Source organism: Phascolarctos cinereus, unplaced genomic scaffold (genome assembly GCF_003287225.1).
Source record: "Phascolarctos cinereus isolate Bilbo 61053 unplaced genomic scaffold, phaCin_HiC Scaffold_9;HRSCAF=440, whole genome shotgun sequence".
NCBI lineage: Eukaryota > Metazoa > Chordata > Mammalia > Diprotodontia > Phascolarctidae > Phascolarctos > Phascolarctos cinereus.
The window spans coordinates 25,026,425-25,053,446 of NW_027556402.1; the positions used below are offsets into that span (position 1 = coordinate 25,026,425).

General features: G+C 36.6%; 1 protein-coding gene across 1 annotated transcript; it reads left to right on the top strand.

Moving 5' to 3' along the window:
• Window positions 1–27,022, top strand: FGF5 (fibroblast growth factor 5). Its single transcript, XM_020988582.2, has 3 exons — window positions 1–442; window positions 10,318–10,421; window positions 25,749–27,022. Exons 1-3 carry the CDS (start codon window positions 76–78, stop codon window positions 26,097–26,099), a joined length of 822 nt encoding a protein of 273 aa, XP_020844241.1. The 5' UTR covers window positions 1–75; the 3' UTR covers window positions 26,100–27,022.

Sequence of the window (27,022 nt, forward strand, 5' to 3'; positions counted from 1 at the left end):
ACCGCAGTCGCACCGGGGCCAAGGATCCCGGAAGGACCCTCGCAAGATGCTCTTAGGACTCCTGGGTCTGGAAGAATGAGCTTGTCCTTCCTCCTCCTCCTTCTCCTCTTCCTCGGCCACCTGATTGGCAGCTCCCGGGCTGAAGAGAAGCAACTCCTTCCCAAAGCGCAACTAAGACCCACAGCCAGTAATCGGAATCGAGGGGGCAGCGGTAGTAGGGGCAGAAACGGCACTTCTTTCTTGGCTTCTTCCTCATCTGCCTCCTCCGCCTCCTCCTCTTCTTCCCTGGGAATTAAAGGCAGCGGCTCGGAGCGGAGCAGCTTTCAGTGGAGCCCATCGGGGCGCCGGACTGGCAGTCTCTACTGCAGAGTTGGTATCGGTTTCCATCTGCAGATCCATCCGGATGGCAAAGTCAACGGCTCCCACGAAGCCAATATGCTAAGTAAGTTGTTTGCTACCCTAGAAAACCGGCCCCGCAGCGCCAGGTGTCGGACGAACTGGGAGAAAACTGGAGATTTCAGGGAAATAAAAACATCCTTTCCCGACCCTTGGACACTGGCACTCGAACCAGTGCTGCTTATAATCACACGAGTTGGGTGGGGACCCATCTTTCCTAAACACACACTGCACACACACACATGCTATGTGGATATTTATATTCGTGTCTAGATACCTACAGTCCAGGTCTTTGGGTAGCTTAGCTAAGATACCACTTTGGCCTCTTCCCCCATCCTCTATACGTAAACACCAGTAATGGCATAGGATGGCAATCAGAAGCACAAAAAAAAAAAAAATGACTTGCTTCCCTCCTGTCCTCCAATGCACTCTTTCCCCTTCCTAGCTATCTCCTCTCCTTGATGAATTTGTCTTTAGTTCAGATTTATTGCATGGCTGGAATTCTCATTAAGAATTAAAGCACATCCTTGCCCTCTCTGCTCCAACCGCTTCATCGCAAAATACAACACTGCGAGGAACAGCCAACTATCTCCAGAAAAATCCTCTAAGGACATCTGACACCCGCTCACAGCCCCAATCTCCACCACATGCTGTATTTGCGAAATATCCCGAAAATGGTGATTCTGCCAACAGGCACGTTTAACAGGGCGATTTGATTGACATCCGAATGAAAATCAACTGGGCTATTTGCAGTTCCTTGTAATGATGGTTGTCCGAAAGGTCTTTAGTATTCCTGGAGGTAGATTAGAGGGCAGTTATTTATTTATGAAGAAACTGAGAGCAGGCAGGGCTGGAATATAAGTGCTAAAATGTAAGGGCTTTCAGCATTCACGGCTCTTTTTCTGAAAAGGAACGTTAGAAATGACTTTGCCAACTTCGCAACTCCCTCGCATCAGCCTTTTAAATGAAATTTACTATGCACCCCTAAATGTGCCTTCCTTCTTCTACCTTTATCCTTCAAATTCTTTTAACATCTCTCTTGGTAAATAATGACAGCATTTATGCAAATGAAGCATGTTCTGCTTTTCTTCTCTGCCACTTGCCAACTAGGTTTATGGGTTGTTTGGGTCTGGTGTGTAGTATTCAGCCACCCTGGCAAATCAACCACTGAATTAGCCCTAGAAAATATTTTTTTTTGGTATCTCAGTGGGACATAAAATTTAAAAATGCAAGTGGAAGAAGTTTAAGTAAGATTGTGAATGGATACATAGGGAGGGAAGAAAAGAGAGAGAGAGAGAGAGAGAGAGAGAGAGAGAGAGAGAGAGAGAGAGAGAGAACAAATTAAACTATCATCTTTCTCTGACTTCTCAGCTTTATATACCCTGTCCTTCTTCAGAGTTTCTCTCCCAGACTTGTAACTAACACAAACTCTAAAGCTACATGTTGATTTGGGTGCCTCCAGGTCAACTGGATTATTTTGCAGTCTGGCTAGTTCCAGGAACTTAAGCCTCTGAGCCTCAATTTCCCCACATGTAAAAGGTGTGATTTTTACTGTATGTGCTCTCTAAGGTCCCATATAGCTCTGAATCTATGATTCTAGAATCCTTCTGCTTCATAGTTATAGGTGTAGGCAGTGTTTGAGAAGGAAAACTAAGGTAGTGCAGCAAGGCCAGCTCTAGTCCAGACTGCTTCCAGAAGTCTAGAGGCTGAAGACAGTAGAAAAGCAGAGATAAGAACTGGATACCACAAGACTCTGGAAGAGGCACATTGGTGTATGTATGTGCATTGGGTAGGAGGTGTTCTAGAATGCTTCCTCCATGGGGTTGGGAAAAACCTGTCTTGACAGTGTCTGGTTGTCTTAACAGGGTCTCAAGTACCTAACAGAGGGAACACTCTGCTGAGAGCAGAGTGGAGGCTGGAGCCTCAGTTCCAAGTTCTGGCTTCACCATTTACTTGCTGTGTAATTTGGGGCAAAATACTTGTGCTTCAGTCATGTTTCTTCTGCTGTTATACCTGCTGAGGTGAAGGGATCCCACACTGGAATTTGTAGAAAAGGAATTTTCCATTCTATCACACTCAGTTCCACTTTAATCATTAGTACCAAGAATGCTTTGGGCCCTTCCTTCAGGATTTATAGTTGTCAGCCTCAGGCCTTTCCCACCTCACACAATCTCCTTCATTCCTCCAAAGGAATCACTTTGCACACCACCCTAGATGGTGTTTCAAACCCCCCACCCCTACTTCATTTCCCGAGTCTTTTTTTTTTAGATCAAGCCTGTTTGTAACATCACTGGGGTATTGCCCCAATTTGGATTATTTGTGGACCCTAAATAAAGTCCCTCTCTTTCTCCCTTTGTTCATTTTTTATGTAAGTTTTTGTACATAAGTACTTCTAATTATGGAAAACAATTCTTGTAGGAACTCTGGTTCCAATCTTCTATTCTGAAAGTCAGTCATAAAAGAACGAGGGATGTCTTGCTGTATCTGAGCAGGTCTAAGCAGAACAGGGGAGAAGTATATGTGTTGTGTGTTTCAGTGGGAAGAAGGGGATTGACTTCTGATCAGAAAACTCTAATTTTTAGATTCCCCTCTTTACAAAGAATTGCTGAGAAGAGAGATTATTCAAGACAAAGAGAAGGAAAAATGTATCTAAGGCTAACAGTGTACATGAGGGCAAATTCATTTAAGAAAATAATTTATTGACCACGATTTGTTTGATTTGATCCAGTGAGGAAACTCACTCTGTCCATGGATATCATTGACACTTGCTCTTCAATTGATAGTCTCAGAGAGTGGCCTTGGGCATTCAGAGGTATATTTCACCTTGGTTTGCTTCCTGTTCACTGGTGCACGCGGTTTCAAACAGCTTGGAATTAGATGAGATGAAGGGAATAATGACAGCATTCATTTCTATAACACATTGGGATTTACAAGGTGTCTTACACATATCTTTTTCATCCTCACAACAAACCTGTAAAGTAGGTTGAGAAGGGTTTACTTCTATTTTACAGAAGAGGAAATTAAGGCTTATGAACTTTCTCAAGATCACATGCCTCTGCTTTCAGACCCAAATCTTCTGACTCTTCATATCCTTCTGCTACACTACCTTTCCTCTTTCTGGCTATCTTCCTTTATATCTTTATAGAAGAAGGTTATTTTCTTAAAGTGCTAACCAAATAAGAGTTGTAATTTAATTAGTTATTCCATACTTCATCACAGTGGTGGATAGGTCTTCAGAATTCATAGATCTTTTCTTTCCTTTTTTGTGTGCCAGCGTGAAGAGCTGGGATTTAAACGGTCTATGGAGTGCTTGGGGAACAAATCTCTACAGTGTAGATGGACAACTATGTAGCAATTTGGTTTTAAAGAGTTGCCTGGGGCCTGGAGGAATTAAATGATTCACAATCAGCATATGTCAGAAGCAGGATCTGAACAGAGACCTTCGTGAAATCTGAAGCCTGATTCGCTATGAACCACAGCCTCAAATGTCTTTCCTTAGCCACAAAATGAGTATCTGTGTATCAGTTAGGGTCAACTAGACTCCCTTCTGGAGTTAACACTTAACTGCAATTTCCTCTCATTGAGCACTGTGAAGTTTAGGTTTTTTAACAGTAATGAATTTTAATTACTAGGTTTCTAATACTGTTCCATAGCATGGAGAAATCACATGGCATACCAGCTGGAACCAGGAAGACTTAAACCAGGGTTTAAATCTCACCTCTAACACATACTGTCTGTATGACCCTAGGTAAACCATTTAACCTATTGGTGTTAATCTAAGCAAATCTCTCAAACTATGAGTTGAAGAGAATTTTCTGACCTGCATCAGTAGAAGGCATTTCCTGATCCAGGGGTCCTCTATGCCAATTAAATCTCAAGTCCAGACCCTATCCCTAGCATGTACATTTAATGTTGTATCGATGTCTTTTGTTTTTATATAACAGTCATTTCTTTGTAGACCACTTCCGCTGTCCCTGCAACTGAACCCTCCTTTGTAGCAAAGAAATCCTTCCACCACCACTGCCACCCCCCTCCCAAAAAAATATAGAGTTTGAGTTCATGCAGTGTTTGGTTCCCAGATTCCTTGACTCTGCTGAAAGCAGAGTGGAGGCTGGAGCCTCAGTTCCAAGTTCTGGCTTCACCATTTACTTGCTGTGTAATTTGGGGCAAAATACTTGTGCTTCTCCCAGTCTTCATTTCCTTATTTGTAAAAATTTCATAACAATAGTTTAATGCTCCCACCATGTAAGGTTGTGGTAAATGTCAAATATGATATGTGCTATAAAGCATTATGTAAATATAAATTACTCTTTTCATATCATTGTTTACTTTTTTATGCTCAGCACTATGCTGGATACTGTGAAAGATGGCAAGGAAGTTTAAACCATGATTCTTGCCTTTAGGCAGCTTTGATAGCACATCCCCATACCCATCAGTGCCTTATTTCCTTCCTCCTTCAGGTATTTAAAAGCCTATAGGTTAGTTATGTCCTTCCTATCACTTAGGAGCTTAAGATTCAGAATAGGAAGGGCTGGAAAAAAGTAGTCCAACCACCTTATTTTACAGATGAAATGAAATGACTTGGTCAAGGTACCACAGGTAGTAAATGTGTGAGCCAAGATTTATACTTCTTTCCTCTAACTCCATAACCAGTTACTTCTACAGTACCACATTGTGACCACGTTGTAGGTTTCATGCATCTGAAGTAACAATCTGCAACACAGGGAAAGTGATCGAACAAAGGACTATGTGTAAGGGACCAGTGATAGTAGAAGAGATAGGGTTGGAACAGAGCACATTTAAGAAAACTGATGATCCTTAAAAGGGTCTTGAAACACCACTGAACAATGCTAGCATGTATTCTTTGCAGCAAAGGCAGAGAACTATTCAAAATATGCTCACTTTATACATTTGCCCCTTGAGGAAAGATAAGGCTTTGCTATGCAAAGTCTTTCTAACATTCGTGTAAGTTCAAAACGAGTTATTTTAAACACTAACATTTTAACAGATGGAATGTGGACATTTGTTACAAAACTATTCGACATTAGGAAACTTTTCAAAGTTTTGGAGCTCTGCAGTTCAAAACGATAGATTTTAGGATCATAAACTCGGATCTGGGCAGGAACTTAGAGGCCTCCTTTTATAGTTGAGGAAACTGAGGCCAGAGAGGTTAAAGTCACAAAAGTAGGAAGGATATGCCAGAGTTTTTATTCTAATTTAGGATCTCTGACTCCAGACCTGGTCTACTAAGTTCCCACCAAGTTCGAAATAATTTGAATGGGGTGTCAGGTTAGTATAGAATTATCGATGCAACACATTTTTTGTCTCTCTGATATACTTATCAGGATGTCAGTGGTCTCAATGAAGTGTCCTGGATCAGTAATCAGAAGATATTATTCCCTTCTTCGGGTCTTAATCTCTTCACTTATAAAATGAGCGACTTTAAATCCCATAAATTCTTTGTCATTTGGAAATACATAGGAATAATAGAGGTCTCCTTCACTGATTTAATAGGTCTGTAAAGGTTCCTGTCTCATCCCAGTCCCACCTCACCTCACCTCCCTTTTCTTATGTATTTCAAATATAGCTGGAATGCAAATGCTTTTGAAATGTCAAAGCAATTCTCCTGGGAATCCCTTGGGAATCACCAAATTTTGGATGCGTTGCAGCTTAAGCAAAGGCCACATCTCAATGATGCAAAAACATTTGCCTGAAAATTGAAAAGCTTCATCATTTGATTTTGCCCAAAGTGCTATTTTTTTTTCTTTGATTTGAAAGTACTGGCATACATATGCATGGAACTGGATTGGCCAATTATTCTAGTGTTCTGTGTTAACAGCCATGATTTTGTTCTTCCCAGCCAAAGTGGATTACGGTTCATGTCTACATTGTGCAAAGTGAAGGCAAAATTAGGGAACCATCTCATTAATCTGATTCTTTAAAAAATATTAAGTTTTCTGTGCTGGCCTCTGCATTGACCATTGGGAAGAAACAAATAACAATATTCATACAATGCTTTCAGGTTAGCCATGTGCTTTACATAGAGCATCTCCTCTAGGCATCACAATACCCTTGGAAGGTATGAGCTACCCATTTCACAGATGAGGAAATTGAAACTCAATGACTGTGCCATCTCTTGATTATGAATATTAGATAAAATCACTGTAGGCTGCCATCTGGATACTGTAAAAACCCTAAAGGTATTTTTTTTGGCTTAAATTGGCTTAACTAACAAGAAAGGATTATCTGGTGGATTTGGCCAACGTAAGGTAATTCAGGGGGACAGTCTGAGGATTTCCAGAATTGTCTGGTGCATGAATTTGGCCCATATTTTTTTCAGCTCTTCATTTAGCTATAGCTTCTAATACAAGGCTTTACAGACCAGAGAAATAAATATTAACTGAGGAAGTAATTGTTTACATTATTAGATCTCTTGTTATACCTACACAAAAGAATATTGTATATGATTTTATAACTCAGATATATTTCTCTGGCATTAATATCCTATAGGAAAAAAAATTTCTCAAGAAAACATTATTTTTCCTTTTTTTTTGCTGCTTTTCAGTATTCTCATTTGCTATATTATAATGCCTAATTGAGCATATTTGCCTTGGAATAATGAGTCGGCCTTATGCTTAAGTGGAGCATATAGGTGCCTGTGTCCTGTCACTTGGGAGGCACCAAGGATATACTCTTTCCTCAAAATATCTTCCATGCTTGGGTGTTATAGTTCTTACAGTTCTTCTGTTAGTGATGTATTCCTTTGAAATTAGCATTTCTCCCTCCTAGCGATCTCCTTTTAAAATGCAAACGTTCTGGAAGTATAGCATATTAAATCACTGAAACCTCAGGGTAAATTATCTCAGATAGTTTTCTTCTGTGATGAGAGGGAACATTGAGAATGGAAGGGTGGTTTCTGAGAAGGAAAGCAAGATGCTAAAAACAGGGGTGGGAGTCTGAGTCAAGAATACGAACTTAACTTGCTATAATTTTCAATGATCCGTTTTTGTTCAACAAATATGTTAACCACACATTCGATTTAAGGTTAGTCCCTTTGGTTGGTATAAGATGATTGCTAGCACAATGTGATTTCAATACTCAGGCTTCTAGGCTTCTAAGGACAATAGGGCTAGATAGTTACTAACTTCTTTATGATATATATATTAGCCAACTGTAGCACTTAGCATTTCCATGCATATGTGCATTCATATACACACAACCACAATCCTAGGCCTGATTTACTTATTGAGATTTGGCACAGTAAACATAAAAGACCGGTTGCTTTCCAGAAAATCCTAGGAATATATGAAATGAAACAAAATGCAAAATTTAGTCCGATGTCCAATGCAAATGAATTACCATGAAACCACTGCTGGAGTTGCTTTGGATTTACTGCCCTTAACACCATTTTTTAATGTTTGCCATAATATTAAAATAAGGTCTAACACATCTGCCCTGGATCTATAGTAATGCCTACGTGAATTAGCAAAGCTTGTGCAAATAGATTGTGCTTTTCAGATTAGGAAATGTAAATGTATAAGAATCAGTTGCATATATTTTAATGTTGTATTCTATTAAAGCGAGTCTCATTTTAAGTACAAAAAAGTCTAAATTTCCCAGGAGAAGAATTTATCAGGAACAAATCCCTCAAATACAGTTTGTCTCATAAAAAAAAAATCAGCGATCATAGCCCCGAAACAGATGTAATATGAGAATGTTAAAAGAGTCAGAATGCTATTGTTTTCTTCAAAAGCCAGACAAAGAGAGTAAATAACATTATATTTGATATCAAAAATCAACAATATACAATTGCCAGACTGTTAATTCCTATTCAGATAAGTCAATGTTTTCTTTTAACTAAAAGTCTTAAAGCTATTACTTTGAGGGGAAATGTGCTTCCAGTAAGTATTTGCTTTTGTTGTTCTCTGTTAGTATATTTCCACTCCAACACTCAGAAATGTTTATAGGTACAGGACACTTCATTTTTAAATGCTCCAAGATCATCTGAATGATGAATTTGGGTTTGTTTTCTTGAAATTCAAATTAGAAACTTTTGAATGTGAAGCTCTAACTATTATTAGGGGGAAATATCATAAAGGATATCTGTCCCCCTGCCCTGTCACACTCACTCCATATTTGGGGTTTTTTTTTTTTTGCTATTTTTCTCTTTCTTCATTTTTTCTTTCTCTCTGTCATCCATAGTCAATGCAAACTTGTACATTTCTAAAGGCACTAATACTACTCTTATAGAACCTTTCCCTGGAGTTTTTCATAAACAAAATTAATAACAACCTTAAAATAAGTCCTTAGTTTCCTATTGTTAGATCTGCTTCTTTGTTAAATAGTTTGTCCCTTAAGATTTATTAAAGAGCAGTGGTATTTAAAATATATTGAAAACTGGAATTGACAGGGCAATACCTTATTGACTAACTGGTATATTTATTCACATCCTAACATCAAACAACATTTTTTTTCCTAAAAGTTCCTTTAGGAGTTAATTTAAAGTGAACATATTTAAATTAGTCATTGCTTTCCTTAATGAAAGCTGTGTACTCACAGCTAAGAATGTTTTTTTCTTCTTCCCAAAAAGTCTTTCAGATGATCTGACTTGCTTGGGGAAATTGCCACCTGGCCAAGTAATCTCATGGAATTTAGCTGAGAGATTTCTCTAAATAGTGCAGCATTTAGGTGCCCCTCACTCTGGAGAACTGATAAAGTTCTGAAAAATTAAGTGTAAATTGAAGAATTTGAAAAAAGTATTTCCCACGTGCCAGGAAAAATTGGATTTTTCAGGGACTCTGGGGAAACCCTGATGTGAAATAGAGCGCCCTTCTGTGATGCAAGTATGATCACACATTAATGCATAGTTTATAAATGGGGAGTGTTGTGTATCTGACTTTCTGAAAATGCTGGTAGATCCACAACATGACGGGAGGACAAAAGGCTTCTTTTCCATATATCTCCAATATGCAGATAGTGGGGAAAATGGAAAACCGGGATAATTTCTTCCCACAGTATCCCCCATTGTTTCTCTGATATTTATATGACTGTGAGATTAAAGCTATATTCTAAACTCCTCTTTTCATAGCATAATATTGATTCTCGAATTGCCAATCTATGGGATAAATCACAATTGTTTCACTTACAATTTTCTGTCATCTGGGATTTTTTTTCCTTAATCCCTGTGGATCTGTGATTTCCAAATAAAGGAACAGAGACTAAAAAAAATGTTAATAGTATTGGACTGATATATACAATATGAATTAAGTAATTCCAATTAAATTTTTATATTCCCACAAAAAACACAAGCTATAAAAACTTTATTCAATTAAACTTAATTTTATTGAGCCAATAGTTCCTAAATACCTGTAATACAAATATTACCTTATGCACTGCAGATATTTATATAATAATGCATTGTAATAAATAAAGGTAGAAGATATGCTTGTCTAATTGTAAAGATTTGTCAAATTTGAATTTAAAGACATAATATTTTCAATGCTTTTATTTCTTTATAGTTGACTTACAGAGCAAATTCCATATATTTAATAGAAATGAGGCTTAGTACTCTTGCCAAAAACCCTGTGTTGGGTTTTAGAGAATACTAATGAAAAAAAAATTCCTTTAATTTCCATTTAAAAGGTATTATCATCAAATACTATTTAGTAAATGTGGATCAGTGCTTGCAAGAAAACATATGAGTATTAATAACAAAAAAGAGATTAATGAAATATCTTCGGAGCCTGCAATTAATCATTTAAGGTGCTAACCAATTTTCTCAAAATTGGTGTTGAGCAAAACAAGAAAGTAGATTTGGTTTTACAAAGAAGACATAACATAAAGCGAAACAGTATAGACATTGAATTCTTCACAGCACTTTCAAGCAATCTGTGTTTTATTTTGGGATTTCTGTCATCCTAGGTGTTTTGGAAATATTTGCTGTGTCTCAGGGGATTGTAGGAATACGAGGAGTTTTCAGCAACAAATTTTTAGCGATGTCAAAAAAGGGAAAACTCCATGCAAGTGTAAGTAGAATTGCATTATGTTCATTAATTAAAGATGTTAAGGAAACTTTACGCGCAAAGTTATTTTCCAAATTCATAGGTAGAGGTGGCAACTTGTCTAGGGATATATATGTGTCTGATTGTATGTGTATATGCATATGCACATGTATGTGTATACATGTCTATATTAAACATGATTAATTTACATTTTAGCAAAAATTGTTTTTGCAATTATGTGTTTGATATCCATTTCAATTACTCAAACATTTTTATTGGATTCAAATATCCTCACTTATTAGACATAAGTACACATAGAAATAACATTATTTTACTTTTAAAATGTGAGTTTTCAATGCTGAGAAATGGAATGAATACAAGTGGTGCAGTTTGTATTTCATAGATTGCATACCAGTAAATTCATATGTAGATAAATAATTTCATTAGTTTTCTTGGATGGAAAGTATGTGACCCTTGTGTATTCAGTCTCCCTTATCATTTATTTCCATGTATTCTATCTTTGTATTTTACTCTCATAAAATAATTACTTTTATGTCTAAGAAGATTTTGTACAGTCTAAGATTACTTTGATTCATAAATATTCCTTGTTTTTACAATACTATAGTGCTTATTATCACCTTATACATCATTGTTTTTTCTGGCACCAAGGGGAGGGGGATTGCTCAAAAAATAAATGTAGAAGATGGGTTTTTTTTCCCAATATAGTGAACAAAGATTTAAAGGCATTATTCAAGAAATAAATGTTTTTAAAAGATTAAAATGAGCAATATTTGGTAGGAGAAACCCTTTAACTCAATAAAGGAAAAAATCATTTTATGGTGATTTTAGAGATGATTTGACTGATAATTCTCACATACCAGTTAAATGTGTTATAATATGATCATTTTGCCACTTAGTATGCCTTTTAAAAACCTCTGATTGCTTCTTGGAATGAACAGTAGGATATGAAATATTTCTAGGCCCTACAGTGCAGCCTAAAGTTATAGAACACTTTTAAGATAAAGAAGAGATCATGGTGAAAGTCTATAATCTCTCACTCAAATTAACTTAATGACTTATGTATTTAATGTATGTGTGTGTTCATAGAAATGTAATTTTCAAAGTCAGTATTTTATAATATGGGAACTATAATAATATACTATTTGAAAAAAGTCTCTTTTATTATATTTATTTCGCCATAGCATCATTTGGGGAAATGTAGGATATCCCCTTTCTCTCACAAATCCCAATAGCATTATAAGAATATAAATCCAGACAAAGGATAGACATTAATAATAAAGTTATCTTTAACGAATAGAATAATTTCTCATCAATCTACTTTCGTTTATAAAATAATAAGGAGATTTGTCTATATTTGAGCATTACCATGTAATACAGTCTTGTTTTTTGATAATGTTCAATTTAGGTAGAGAAGAATATCTTACTATTTTCTTTAAATTCAGATTGATTGCTAGCCTCCAGTTTACATAAATTAGATTAAACTTGGACCAGGTTAAGGACAATTGTCACCAAGAGTACTATGTTACAAATGGATGCCAATTAGCTACATTAGTCTATGAAGATAGGATACTCGATTCCTCAGTCAAATTCAAACAACAAATTTCTAGAAACTTGACCCAAATGTCTAAAGATGGCTGGTCTAAATAACACAGACAATGCCAAAACAGTAGATGCTCTCCTGTCCAGGCTTGGCAGGGTAAAGTTATTTCATGGCCTAATGAGTTTTAAGCAGGACAAGTTGGCAAATCTTGTGCTCATCACTCACTGAAAGGCGTTGATATAAAAGTCATTCTGATGACTTTGAGCTAAAGTAGAGATAAATGTTAAGTTCTGCAATTATTTGGACTCTTTCAAAATGAAATTTCTCAAGCCCTCATTCTCTTATCTGACCCTATTGGGCTTTATGGGACCTTTTGCTTTAAAAGAAAACATAATTAAATTATAAAGAGGTTCATTTTTAAGGATTCCAGATTTTGAAATAATATTAATTTTAGCAATTATCAGTCCTAGGCACAGATTTTTTTTCTTGTTTTAAAAGTCCTGTTTAAGATTTTGAAAACTTAATGCTGTTTTCCAAATATTGATTAGTTTAGATCACAAAGACAGGTGTAGTACAACCAAATTACAAACCATATTATGAAATCGGCATAAATAATTTTGAGTTACTTTCAATAAATTATTTTACAGAGATGCTGAGCTTTCCTGTAGAGCTAGAGCATTCAGTAGAGAAACCAATTGGGTACCTACATAGGTTCGAGGTACTATGGTCAGTGAAACATAGTCCTTACAAAGCCAATGCTAAAAGAACGAGTGAAGTAATTCTTCCTTTCATCAATGCTCCCCTCAATTCCCAACCTTTACTGGGGAAGATAGATTGACTTTCTGTTGTTGTCATTTCTAAATTATTGCGATAGAAGCTTACTGGGTACTTAAAGAATTACTTACTTGGATTTATAGGCACATCCCGGGTGCTCAAAATTATCTTGTAGCTAGGTGAACATATGCAAAAGAAAGTACTGCTCTTCTAAGTCCCATATGGAAACATTTGGATTATCTTACTCGGTTGGAAAGTTCTAATTACAGCATTTTATTAGCATTTTATGTTATATTTGGGAGGTATCATTTTGAGATGGGTTCTTTAGTAATATATTTTCAACTCTGGTCTACCTACATGAGGCTGCTGATGCCTCCCCCACTGAGTTACCTTGAATAAGTACTTTGTACATACTTTTATGTGTACGTGTCCCTGGATAGAATGGAAGGACCTGGAGGTAAGGAAGAGCCTGCTTCGTTTTTGTTACCGTATCCCCAGTGCCTTGCACAGCAGCTGGCACATAACTGGCACTTTATAAATTCTTGTTGATTGATTGATTAGGCATATTAAATGAATTTTAATGGGTTGGTTTTTTGTTGGCAACATAATAAATACTTGATTAAACCTCAAGATGAATCTTTGAAGCTCAAAAGTGGATTTTTTTGAGATATATTTCCCATAAGTTCATCAGGGAGTCAATGCCTACTGGTCAACCGGCTTAGAGACCTAGAAACATCAGCCCAGACTCTTCACTAGAGGAGATGGGAACAAGCACATATTGAATGCTTACTTTGTGGCAGGCACTATGCTAAGTGTTTCACACATATTGTCTCATTTGATCTTCGCAATCACCCTATTAGTGTTTATTATGATGAGAAACAAATTTTAGAACCTTATAATTACTCTGGATTTGGGGAAGAAAGAAGGAGGCTTGTTTTGTTTTTTTTCCCCTCAAAATTGTTTTTTGCTTGTCTGCGCTTTTTAAAAAACATATTGTTTGGATTTACAAAGAACTGGTTTCATAGCACTACTTAGCTCAGTCGCAGAAATTTTGTTTCATTCATTCAAAATTTGACCACTATTAAATACTGCTGTGTGTTTGGCAATTCTGTTGAAAAAAAAGATATAAAATATTTATATTCATATATAAAATCACATACCCAATCCAGTGTATATAGGAGGCTTGAAGGTTGTACTTTTTGAAAAGAAGGCCAGTATTCAGTTCTACTTCTGAATGAGGACACATTTTTAATACTACATTGATTAGGTACAATATACCATAAATAGGACATGATGGTACTGTGTAGTATCCTTGACTAGACTCTCCTGTTAATTGATTTACTGTAGCAGCAAAAATAAAAAAAAAATTAAAAATTAGAAACCACCATGAATTCAATGGGGAAGTCCAAGGCTGATGCTCAAATTACCTTATGTATGAGTACTAGAATTACTCCTTCTCTACCTGTTCTCCTTCTCAAATAGTTCTTATGCTGAATCAAAAATTTCCCAGAAATAAATAGTCCCTTTACCTCTCCATCTTTTTCTCTTTTCCCTCCTCATCATTTGCATTTTGCATTTTAATAGGAAGTTTAACAGGGAGTCCTTCTAGAGTTCCCAAGAAGGTCCAGATTTTGCTTTTCTGGAAGGAGATCTCTCCCCTTCTTCCTGCAAGGCATCTGCTAGCTTCCCCTTAGCATTCACTCTCAGCAAAGATTTTGTTTGTTTCTTGGAGACATAGGAAAGCATCCTCCTTGGCAGCTCAGCATCTTGCTTAGCCTCTACTTCTGTCTTGGTTCAAATATATTACTTAGGGCACCTTCTAGCCTCTTATTAATAGATGTTTCCTTTCCCTACGTTGTGTTTAATTATAAAACTTCCCAAGCTAATTCCTACTCCTTAAAAAGGATACATGCCTCACCACAATCTTGTTATTACTCAGACATCTCTTTCAATCTTACTGTTTTGCTTCAGTGAGCTCCTAAAAGAGCTAGATGGAAGGAAATTCTTTCTATTAAAGGAATATGCACACATACATGCATATATTAATTATGTAATATATAATATATTTTATGTAATACTTATAATTGTATTATTTTAATTGTGATGGAATGTAAGCTCCATGAGGACAGGTTTCTTTTCTTTTTTTTTAACCCCCAGTACCTAGTATAGTGACTGACACACAGTAGACCCTTAAATATTTATCAGATAATTGATTAATATTTAATTCTCAATCTAAAGAGCAATAGAAAATGTTACAGTAAAAAAAAAAATTCTTCTAAGCGGACATTATAAAACACTTATCAGAGCCCGTGGCCACATATGACCCTCTGGGTCCTCAAGTACAGCCGTTTGACTGAATCCAAACTTCACAGAATAATCCCCTTAATAAAAAGATTTGTTCTATAAAACTTGGACTCTATAAAAAGGCCACACCCAAGAACCTTGAAGGCCACATGTGGCCTCAAGGCTGCAGGTTCCCCACCCCTGGCCTAAAGTATCATCTAGAACAGAGATACCTCCCCACCCCTCCCCCCACACCTCCTTATCTAGTATCTTATAATTTAACCTTGATAGCCTAAATTGGACTAGAAGGCTGTTGGAGAATAAGTGACAGATTCACACCAAAATGCAGATGGAAGGGGGTCATCTATCTTTGCAGTTCATATTCACTTTTTCTATACCATGTAAACCCAGATATATGTGTATATACATGTATATGTTATATGCATGTAATGCATACATAGTAGTCATATGTCTGAACTGATCTTTCTGGTTCTATTAGCAGTCTGTAAACCTTTTGATTATGAGGGATTTACCCACCGATGAACTTATAGGACAAGGACAAATCTGCTTTCAGATGCAAAGATTCATCTCAATGTTTAATTATATCCATGGCTATGTACATGCATGTGTCTATGTGTAGTCACACACAAACACATGCATTATTTTTGTGTGTATGTGCGTGTATGTATGTATGCATACATACATATATGTGGGGGGGGAGAAAGAGAGAATTTAAGTGAATGGATTAAGGAGGTTGATATCTTTGATGCAGGAGATTGTACTATATTAAACTTCTTAAGTCTAATTGCAATGCCTCAAATTCAGACATGCTATCATGAGACTGGAAGATCTTTGGTTATATGTAGTAATTTTTAATAAGTTTTACAATTCTCTTGATTTGGAAAAAAATCACAGTGTGGGAAGTACTAATAGAATCTTAGGAGATAGAACTGGCCTTAAATTTAAGTTGGACATCTTCATTCTAGCTCTGCTACTTAATTCCTGTGAGACCCCAGGCAAATCACCTGAAGTCTCTGAGCTACTGTTCTTCAACTGTAAACTGAAAGGGTTAGATTAATGACCTCTAAGTTACTTTATGCAGTGAGGTGGTATAATAGACAGACTGCTGATCCAGGAGTCAAGAAAATGAGTTCAAATCCAGCCTCAGATACTTTTACTAACTGTTTGACCCTGGACAAGTCATTTACCCTCTGTCTGCCTCAGTTTCCTCAACCATAAAATGGGAATAATTCTAGTACCTACCTGCCAGTGTTGGTGTAAGGATCAAATGAGATAATGCCTGTAAAGCACTAAGCACAGTGCTGGCACATAGTAGGTGCTTAATAACACTTGTTCTATTCCCTTCTTCCCCTTCTCTTTCAGCTCTCAATCTTTTACATGAAACTCAGAAGGAGCTTTAGAAATTCTTTAGTCCATTGGCTCATTTTAGAGAGGAGGAAAGTGAATTCTAGGTAGGTCAAGTGATGGGCTCCATGTCGTACAGCTAGTTAGTAAGTAGCAGAGCTTGGGTTTGAACCAAGGTACACTGATTCTCAGTCCACCATTCTACTCTTTCCCCTTATATACAATGCTTCCACTGCTCTAAGAGACAGGGTAGAATTAATGTTTGACTTGGAATTGAGAGGGACTTGGGTTTGAATCCAGCGTGCCATATTTAATAGTTGTGTGGCCATGGGCAAGTCACTTCAATTTCCTGGGTCTCAGCTTGTTCATCTGTAAAAATGGTAATAATAACACCAGATGTACCTATGTCAATGGATTGTTATGTGGATCAAATAAAATAAAACACTCTGTCAACCTCAAAACATTTTAGAAGTAGCAGTTATTTTATTTGGTTTATAAGGTCCAATAGCTTCAAAATATTTTTCATTTTCTTCCTATCTGACTCAAAATTCCCAGTCCTAGAACTATTCTTTTCAGTTAGCAAATAAAGATGGTCAAGATGGTTGCTTAAATGGAGACATACTGCCCAACTCTATTGTTCCCACATTAGAAAAAAAAATTAACTAAAATTTGTACCAGACTGAATCAAGAAATCTAATGAAAAACAATGACAATGACTTTTTCTTTCCCAGAACTGAAAAGTCACCCAGAAGCCCCTGGGTAATAAATGGGGAGAGCACAAGAAAAGCCAGGACCAGCACAGTCAAATAAGCCCAACCTTCAAGCATAAACGGAGATGGGCTAGAGATAATGTGTAGACTGCAAAGCTCAGTGTCCAAAAGCAAGAGCAGAAGCTCTGCTGACAGTGACCTAGAATGGTGAGAAAGCTGCAGGGTGGGGACCTTGAAAGCCCTAGGAAGTGTAGTGACCAATGTAACACACTACTCACTTTAGGATAGCACAGGCATCCAGGGGCTCAGAGGTCCTGAGCACTTTGTTCTGAGGTGCCATACAGGGCCCCGAAGCTCCATCACTCTGAACCTAAAGGAGGCAGGAAGATGTGGAAATATGCAAACCTGGAGAGGTGGAGATCAGTGTGGAAACCTAAGTTCTGCAGGGCCAGACCAAGCAGAGTAGGCAACCTCATCAAGGGGCAAAACCTGTCTCTGGCACAAAGTCTGAGTGCAGTAACGCAAAAGTTGGAGAGATGAATAAATCAAAGAAAATGCTGACCAATACCAAATACATATATGCATGTATACGCACATACATGTATACGTGCACATACATATACATGGATGTATACACATATACCTATATATAAATATGTATATATACATACATGTGTGTATACATAGCACAAATCTAGAAATTCCCCAAAAGAAGGAGCAATTAACTCCATACAACTGCAAGCAGAGACTCAGAGGAAAAAATAGATTTCCCATAAGGACTACATGAATAACTAGAAGAAATGAAGTCAGGCATTTAAAAAATTAAATAAGAACCATGGAGGGAAGAAGTGGAAGGGGAATAAATAGTTTAGAGGAGAAAGAGGGAAACCTTACCCAGAAAACCAGAATACATCAAACAGAAGGAAATGAATATGAGGCACCAAAACATATTGGAACAAAATTAAAATGACTCAAAAAGTAGAAGAAAATGTAAGATATCTGACAACAAAAACAATTGACCTGGAAAACGGGTCAAGCAGAGATCTTTTAAGAGTCATAGGATTCCCTGATAATCGTGTTGATTTTTTTTTGTCTTAGACACTATATTTCAAGATACATATATATATATATATAGATAGATAGATAGATAGATAGATAGATAGATAGATATCTATATCTATCTATCTATCTATCTATCTATCTATATATATATGAAAACTGCCCAGATCTATTTTAGAAACAGAGAAAAAAGTCAAGATAGAAAGAATCCACCAATTACCTCTAGAAGTGAGGGGAAGGAAAACACAAGTGGTATATTTTCTTTCTTTTAACCAATACATCAGTGGAGTCTAATAACATGAGCAGTTTCATACAATCATAGTCTCCCAACTCTGCAAAGAAGTTAGTGAGACACATTTTTCCTCATCTCTTCTTCAGGGCCAAGTTTTCTCATTAAAACAATGTAGCATTCCTTCCTTCCTTCCTTCCTTCCTTCCTTCCTTCCTTCCTTCCTTCCTTCCTTCCTTTGCCTTTCTTTCTTTCTTTCTTTCTTTCTTTCTTTCTTTCTTTCTTTCTTTCTTTCTTTTCTTTCTTTCTTTCTTTCTTTTCTCTTTCTTTTTCTTTCTTTCTTTCTTTCTTCTTTCTTTTTCCTCCCTCCCTCTCTCCTTCTCTTTCCTTCCTTCCTTCCTTCCTTCCTTCCTTCCTTCCTTCCTTCCTTCCTTCCTTCCTTCCTTCCTTCCTTCCTTCCTTCCTTCCTTCTTTTTTTCAGTTAAAGTCCTTGAGAGTTACTGTTAATGTGTATTGGTGACAAACGGGTACTACTGGATGAGGAAGGGCAGGCTCTGAACAATTGGAAAGTCAGGATTAGAACAAAAAAAAAAGTGAGGACAGCACCACATGGAAAAGACACTGAAGTTGAATAAGGCAACAATAGTGAATGTACATGCAGAATAGCAGAACTTCCTCCTCTTAGAAGGGTTGGCCTTTCAGAGAAATGAACAGTAATATCTCACTTTTGCATAGATTTCAATTAACTGCATTCCTTTCTCTCTTTGATTCCTTTGATCATTTCCAGAGTCTGCTGTTGTTTTAAGGGGAAAGAAGAAAATCGTAAGCAAACAGGAAAAAATAGGGATTTATTTTTATAAAACGAGTGTATTCACTCAATCCTTAGTATGTCTCACGGCTAGTTAGTACATATTTGTCTACACTCCCTACACTTTCTATATAGAATCACAAAATTGTTTTGCTAGAAGGGACTCTGAAGATATGTTACTTATTCTGCACCTCTACTCCACCACCTTTGCCAAGAGGTAGGAAACATTCTTCATCATCAGTCTCCTACAGTTGTGACTGGTCTTTGCCTTGATCAGAGTTCTTGACTCTCAAAATTGTCTTAATTTTAAATTCTTGTTGTATTTAGATAACCTGTTCCCCTGGTTCTGTTCATTTGACTTTGCCAATTCATATAAGTTCTCCAAGGTTTCATTGAATCTATCCTTTTCATCATTTCAAGCAGCACAATAACATTCCATTATATTCCTGTATCATCTTTTGTTTGATCGTTGTTCTTTTATGTGCTAAAAACCATGGTCTTTTCTCTATCCTCACCTCTTTTAATGATGGAAGCTCTCGTCTCTGTTGACCTCCCTCTGGATTCTTTTTGCTTTCTTTAAGCCTTTGTTGCAGGGAATCCCATGGCTTCCTGAAAAGGTTCACTTTTTGGATAGTTGTAATATTTAGTAAATTTTTGCTTGCAATGAACGGAAATCTGCCTTTTTTTTTTTCACCATTCCGCCCTCTGGAACCAAACAGACCAGGCCTTCTCTCACATGATAATGACTTTAATGCAACCATCACGTTCCCATACTCTCTTCTCTAGAATGAACATCCCCAGGTCCTTCAAAGAACCCTCATTTATCATGAGCTTTAGTCCCTTCACCATATTAGTAACACTAAAACGCGGTACTCGGAGCAAGCGTATTATTCAGATGAATACTGACCAGGGCTTCCCATTCTATGGATTTTAAGCCTTTCAAGGCAACCTAAGAATTATACATACATATATATATATATATATATATATATATATATATATATATATATATATATATATATATATATATATATATATTATATTCTGTCATGTCACACTGCTGACTCATATTCAGCTTAAAGTTCATTAAAGCCTCAAGATTTTTTTTCTAGAAATTGTTATCTAGTCACATCTGCCCCATCTTCTACTTGTGAAGATTTTTTTAAATTCCAGATTTAAAACATTATATTTAGCCTCGTTAAATTTCATCTTGTTAGATTTAGCCCAATATTTTAGCCTGTTCAGAGCTTTTTGGGTCCTGAATGTCATCCAATGAATTAGTTATCCTTCTGAACATCCTTCTGTCATTTTAAAATGGGATAAACATGCCATCTCTGTGTTTTGTCCCAGTCATTGATAAACATTTTAGGTAACACAATGTCAAGTACAGGTCCCTGAGGCATTTCATTAGAGACCATCTTCCAAGTTGAACCAGAACTATTGGTGGTGCCTTAGATTTTGGTGATTCAACATGGCCTGAATCCACTGAACTACACTGTGTGTGACATGCAGTGTTTAGATTATCCCCAATTTATCCTGCCTATATCTTGTTTTTACACAGTTGTTTGAAGGTTGACTCTCCATTAGACCATGAGCTTTTTCAGAGTAGGAGTCTCTGTCTTATGCCTTTCTTTTTATCCCCAGTACCTGGTACATAAAAGGAGCTTAATACATGCATACTGGTGGGCTGACTGATTAATCAGAAATTTAAAAAAAATTATCTTAATGTTTTAATAAATCTACTTCTCTTATATTGCTTATATTGAATTAATAAATAGAATACTAATATGACTTCTAATCAAAATGATGTTTTCACTGAAATCTCATGGAAGGGAATAAGCATTTATTAAGTACCTACTGTGTGCCAAGCACTGTACTTAGTGCTATACAACTATTATTTCATTTGATCCTAATAACAAGTGATATTATTATTCCCATTTTATAGTTGGAGAAACTGAGGCAAACAGAGGTAGCCCCAGATCACTCAGCCAGTAAGTGTCTGAGGTGACATTTGAACTCAGGACTTCCTAACATGAAACTCGGTGCTCTATCTACTGCACCACCTAGTGCCTTCATAGAAAATTGCAATGGAGAAATTCATGTTTCTAAAAAAATCTGCTGGAGTTCTGCAGGAATTCAAGCTTAGTCAGCACAAAAATCTCACTGCATAACATGCAAGGGTGTCTTGCATGCTTTTTGGCCTCATGCATCCATAAGGCTAGGAATACTTATTTTGGGTGAAGTTTCTTCATGGAAAAGCTGTATTTTCTGAGGAACCATTTCACTGAAATGTTTGCTTCAAATGGGTCTTTTCCGCCATAATTCAAGTAAGTTTCCAGACAAAATATTTAATTAAAGACCAACTGAGATGTCCAAAAAATCTATGAGGCTGAGGTCTCACCACATATATTGGTGTGTGTATGCAATGAGATTGGTGAGGTGCTTCCACTAATTATCACTCATCTCTCAAATGGTCATTGGACCCTATTCATATTCTAGAAACTTTTTGAAATGTTCTCTCATCAACAGCTCCCCTCACCCAACCAAAGACGCGCTGTGAAAAATGGATGCCTGAACACTTTCCTCTTGAACATCAGGGCTTTTGGAACAAGAGTTTTGGGGAAGGAACTTTCTGGGGAGGGTTTTTACTAATGTTCTGGATCTCAAGGAGAGGAACTAAGACCAGAAAAACAAGGTTTGTGTACCTATCATAATGAAGTAAGGCCCTTTCATTGAACAAACAACAACTGTGATAACAAATCTTGTCAAATCCTCTATACCTTTTTTTCACTGCATCTTCAAGGGAAATAAATACAAATCAGGGACTAAAGAGTTCAGTACATTTCAAAGTACTTGGCTTGAACTCTGGTCCTTCCCAATTCTGATCATTCCCAGTTCTAAGTTTTAGAGACAATGGATTTTGTAAGACAGAAGTGAAAATGAGGTCAGTGAACCATGTGTAAGACATTTTTCATTGTATTCAACTGCACTTCAAGAAAAAATTCAAGGCTACACATATATTTTTTTTCATTTCATCTATTTTCCTCTAAAACCATCTCCCTCATCATTTCTAAGATGTTTATCCTTTCATCCCTGATAGCTCTAGCTTTTATTTTATGGTAAAACTTTAAGACTACATAATTTAAACGGGACAGCACATCAATACTTCAAAAATCTAAGAAATTAATAGCAAATACACACTTCTATTTGTAATAAATCCTTTCTTTGTTAAAAATATGAAAGGAATTACTATGTGGTTTCTTAAAATATTGCCTGCATTAGCTTTTACCTTAAAAGGGTGTTTCTAGAACATGGGAACAAGATCCCAAAGATATTACACTTTGTTTAAAGTAGTATTAGGTTTTCAGCCCATTGGATTTCAAACATAGTTATTGTTAAAGAATATCGACAGTAGAGTTTTAGGAAGTTTGAATGCACAAGGACACAATTCCCAAATAAAGGCTACCACCAGAACTCAAACTACACCCACCTGTAAATAACCAGCATAAGCAAATTACGTGTCACTGGCCTCTAGTTCTTTACATGTGCCCCAAATCATGTATTCCAAGTAGATCATATTTCCAAATATTCCAAGTAGATCATAATTCCCACTCTATCTCAGCATTATTGTGTGGAAAGAATGTTTTATTATATTGTTTGGAAAACTGATTATTATGCCATTTTAGAGACTGCTTGCACCCAGAATGTCATCTTGACCCCAGTAACTCTCTAAGAATGCAAGAGATAACTAAAAGGAATTTGGGGTTTCTGCAGGTCCTGAATCCACATTCAGTCTTGGGTGTCTGCTCAGGTTTATGTTTTGGGATCCCTTCATGTGATTCCATGTGTGACTTGTGTGTGATACTTTTGTCAAAATCTATATAATCTTCCAGAACCTGGAAGAGGGAGCCACTTCTTTCCAGATAAATCTCTAGTAAATGACATAAAATTTCTTTCTAAAGCTATGTCAGATTTTAGTGTTTGTTCTCATAAACAATTTTAAGTGTTGAGTGAAATGTGAAATAGCTTTGGAACTTCTGAAGAGCTTTATCATTGTAGCACATATAGAGATGTGACCCCAATATTCTCAGTTCTGTCCAGATCTCTCTCTCTCTCTCTCTCTCTCTCTCTCTCTCTCTCTCTCTCTCTCTCTCTCAGTTGCCTTGATCATCCCACCTTTGTTCGTTCTCACTGGTATGGTAGGGTGATTTTTCCAGATCTGGACAGAAATGTGACTACAATTCACTCTTAGGGTTCTAGATGTAACCTGGGCAGGGATTATACCTCTACATTCACATTGTAGTTCCTGAGCCCCCATCTATACGCTTCACAAATCAGGCACAATGATACCATTAACTCTTAAACATGAACTATTTACTAAACAAGAAGTCAAAAACAATAATAACCATAACATAACATTACTCAATAGAAGACAAAAGCAGGCATAATCAAAACATAACAGACTACTTATAAACAAGAGTCATACTCTTTCACAGTTTCCAGGGATGAGGGCAGGTGGGTAGGGATTCATAACGCTCTTACAGAAACACAGCGGAGAAACACATGAGTAGGGAAAACCGCATGTATCCAAAGCTTCTCATGACGCTGGAATCTTCAGATCTGGAGTCTTTCTGGCAGTAATGTGTACCCCTTGTTACCTGTACCTCTTTTGAGCCAGGTCATTTTTCTGTTATTCTTGGGCCACTAAAATGAGGTTAAGATCTTTTATGTAAAAGGATCTTTACAACCAAAGTCTGCAGAGGTTCCTGACTTCCTTTGGCTAAAAGCTAAGGCAATATGGTACTCTTTCAATGAAAAAAAAAAAACACTTCTTTTGAATTCTGGGTTGTACAAAAGTCCCCTCCTTCCTTACAGGCTGTGATGGGCTTTCCCCTTATGAGAGGAATAAAGGGAAATACAGATAAGTTTTCAAGGGCTTACTCCTCTTTCAAGCTGTAGATGGTGTTAGAAAGCAAGGCAACCTTTCTACTACTCTACTACCAGTTCTTCATCCCATACTAGGGGATTCTCCTTTTCTCTAATCAGCACTTTCAGACAGCCACGATCTGATTTTTTTTCGTCCAGTTTCTAAAACCTTGAATCAGACTCCCAGTGACCTGTCTCTAACTTAGGTTGAAAAGCCCAGAATCCACAGTAATGTCCAATATGGCATAGATGGTTATTATAGATTAGTCCCATAGTCCTTTGAATTGGAGTTTCCTAGTAATAAACTCCTAAAGTCTTGAAAAAAGTTATATTCAAATTAGCAGTGGGAAAATAATGCAGTCACTACTCCAAAAAGAGTTTCCTCCAGTCTTCTCAGAACTTTAATCTGAAGGGCTACTTTTCTCTTTGTTTCTCTCAACACAATCTGTGTTTTTCCTCTTTTCTCTATTTCACACAAAATGTTTTTTTTCTTCTCTTTCAGCAAATAATGTATTTCCATAAGAAAGGGAAAGTATCTTACATGAACATATCATTGCTGTTGTTATCTCTTCCTACCACTTTTGCTCCTTCCTAGAATTACTTTTTGATTTTCTCATAAGCATAGACATAGAGTATTAGTGACCTATTTTTCTTTTCTTTTCTGAATCAAACATTGACTGCTTTATGGATGATATATTTTCTTTATAAAGATTTGTATTATTAATATATATAATATATTTAAATTATTTATATATTATATATAAATTATTTAAATAATTTATTTTTGTAAAGCTTTATATAATTTATATGTTATTATGTTTATATAAATAATTTATATTAATTTATATTAGATATTTACACAGAAATAATTTCTATTATTTACATATTACTTATTTCTTTATAAAGACTTATAAAGAAAACATATCATCTAATAAGTGTATAAAGTAATCAGTGTTTGATTCAGAAAAGAAAAAAAAAATAATTAGAAGTCACCAACACTCTGTGGCTATCTCTGTGAGAAAATAAAAAACCAAAGAGCTATATAACAGGATCTGAATAAAGCTACATGATGGCCCTTTCTTAGCAGTCTAAGTCTTACTGCCAATGATGGAAAATTTATACTTGTTTCAAGGGCACTATATAACCCCGGCTCGCAGAACACAAAATCATGTGTTGCCAAGGGACAATTTCTTAGGGAAATGTTTCTGCTTCATTCTAAGGCTAAGGGTTCAGCAGCTTGCAAGAGTCTGCCTTAGAAGAAAGTGCTTTTTCTGCAAATCTGCAAGTGACTACAGATCTCAGGGGTCATTTATTTTGAGGTCTTTCATAGAGTTAACGATAATTAAATGTATTAAGGCATCTAATTATTGCTTTTATGAATGTTAATGTTTGGGCTACTGGGCCTGTGGTAACTCAGCACAGAAATCAGCGTTGTGAATGATGGAACAGTGTTGAGGGTGGTAGTTATAGCAATGTCTGGGCAGTTTTATTTAAGGGGATGGAATAGGGGTCACTAGAAACTTCGGCTTCTATTACTGGAATTCAAACTTTGAAAAATAACATGCTGAAAATTTTGCAGCTCAAATCTATTCAAGGTTTCCTCCTGGCAGTCAAAATTCTCTCCTTTTGTTTTCTAGACCAGGTTTACAGATGATTGCAAGTTCAAGGAGCGGTTTCAAGAAAACAGCTATAATACCTATGCCTCAGCCATCCACAGGACGGAAAAGACTGGAAGAGAATGGTATGTGGCACTGAACAAACGAGGTAAAGCCAAAAGAGGCTGCAGTCCAAGGGTCAAACCCCAACATATTTCTACCCATTTCCTTCCAAGATTCAAGCAGTTAGAGCAGCCAGAACTTTCTTTTACAGTCACTGTTCCAGAAAAAAACAAGCGACCTCCTCACCTGGTCAAACCAAAGGTCCCCCTTCCTGCACCTGGAAAGAAGCCAAATACAGTCAAATACAGACTCAAGTTTCGCTTTGGATAGCAGTCGATGTTGTGAGGAAACTTTTTTTTTTCTCTTCAGTAGTTGCTATGGGTATCTTCAGAGTTCTAGGCCTAGAACTGCAGGCTGAGCTGCACTTTTCTCCATTAAGGACGTGCAGGGAGGTAACAATTTGTATCTCTAGACCCAAGCAAGGCTGCTGTTTGACAGTGAAGAAGAGTGCTAACTGAAGTGATGTTCTTAGTAGGAACCTAAAGGGAAGAAGATGGCTTCAAATCCGTGAAATGGAAAACCCTTTGTTTGCTTAATTCTCAATGGCATTTGGACCTCTATCTTCAGGATTGGACTGTGTATTTTGATGATTTTTACAAAACAACTTGAAAGAACCATACATGGAACATTTTTATTTTTATTTTCCAAAGAATATTTTGGTGCAGAGAAAATATTTTATTAACTTTTTGTTTTGTTTTTTAAGAAAAAAAAGCATATTTTCTTACTTTCATTATTACAATTTAAGGAATCATTTCAATGTAAAATACATCAGTTATCCATGCACTTAAAACCCTTTTGTAATTTATGCAGATTTCTTCTGCATTTTCTTTCCTCCCAGACTTTTCATTATTTTTGACCAGACCTCATCAGATGCTCTAAGTTTAGCTCTGTGTCTTAAAAATGTTTATTTCCTTCCCCCAGAGCCCCAGGGTCACCTCGGTTCCTTTTTCTTTATAATTTTGCCATAACGTGGATTCATTCCTCTTTGGTGGCTGGGCCAGAATAGGAGTTGAAGTAAAGAGAATTGAATGGGGAAGGAGGCATTGGGGAGAAAAGGAAAAGGCATTTGGAAGGGCAAGTACAGAAGGCATTTTTTATTCCAAATATGTACAGCATTTGGTCAGGACAACCCTCATTCTGCTTCCCTTCCCTTTCCCTTTCCCTTTCCCTTTCCCTTTCCCTTTCCCTTTCCC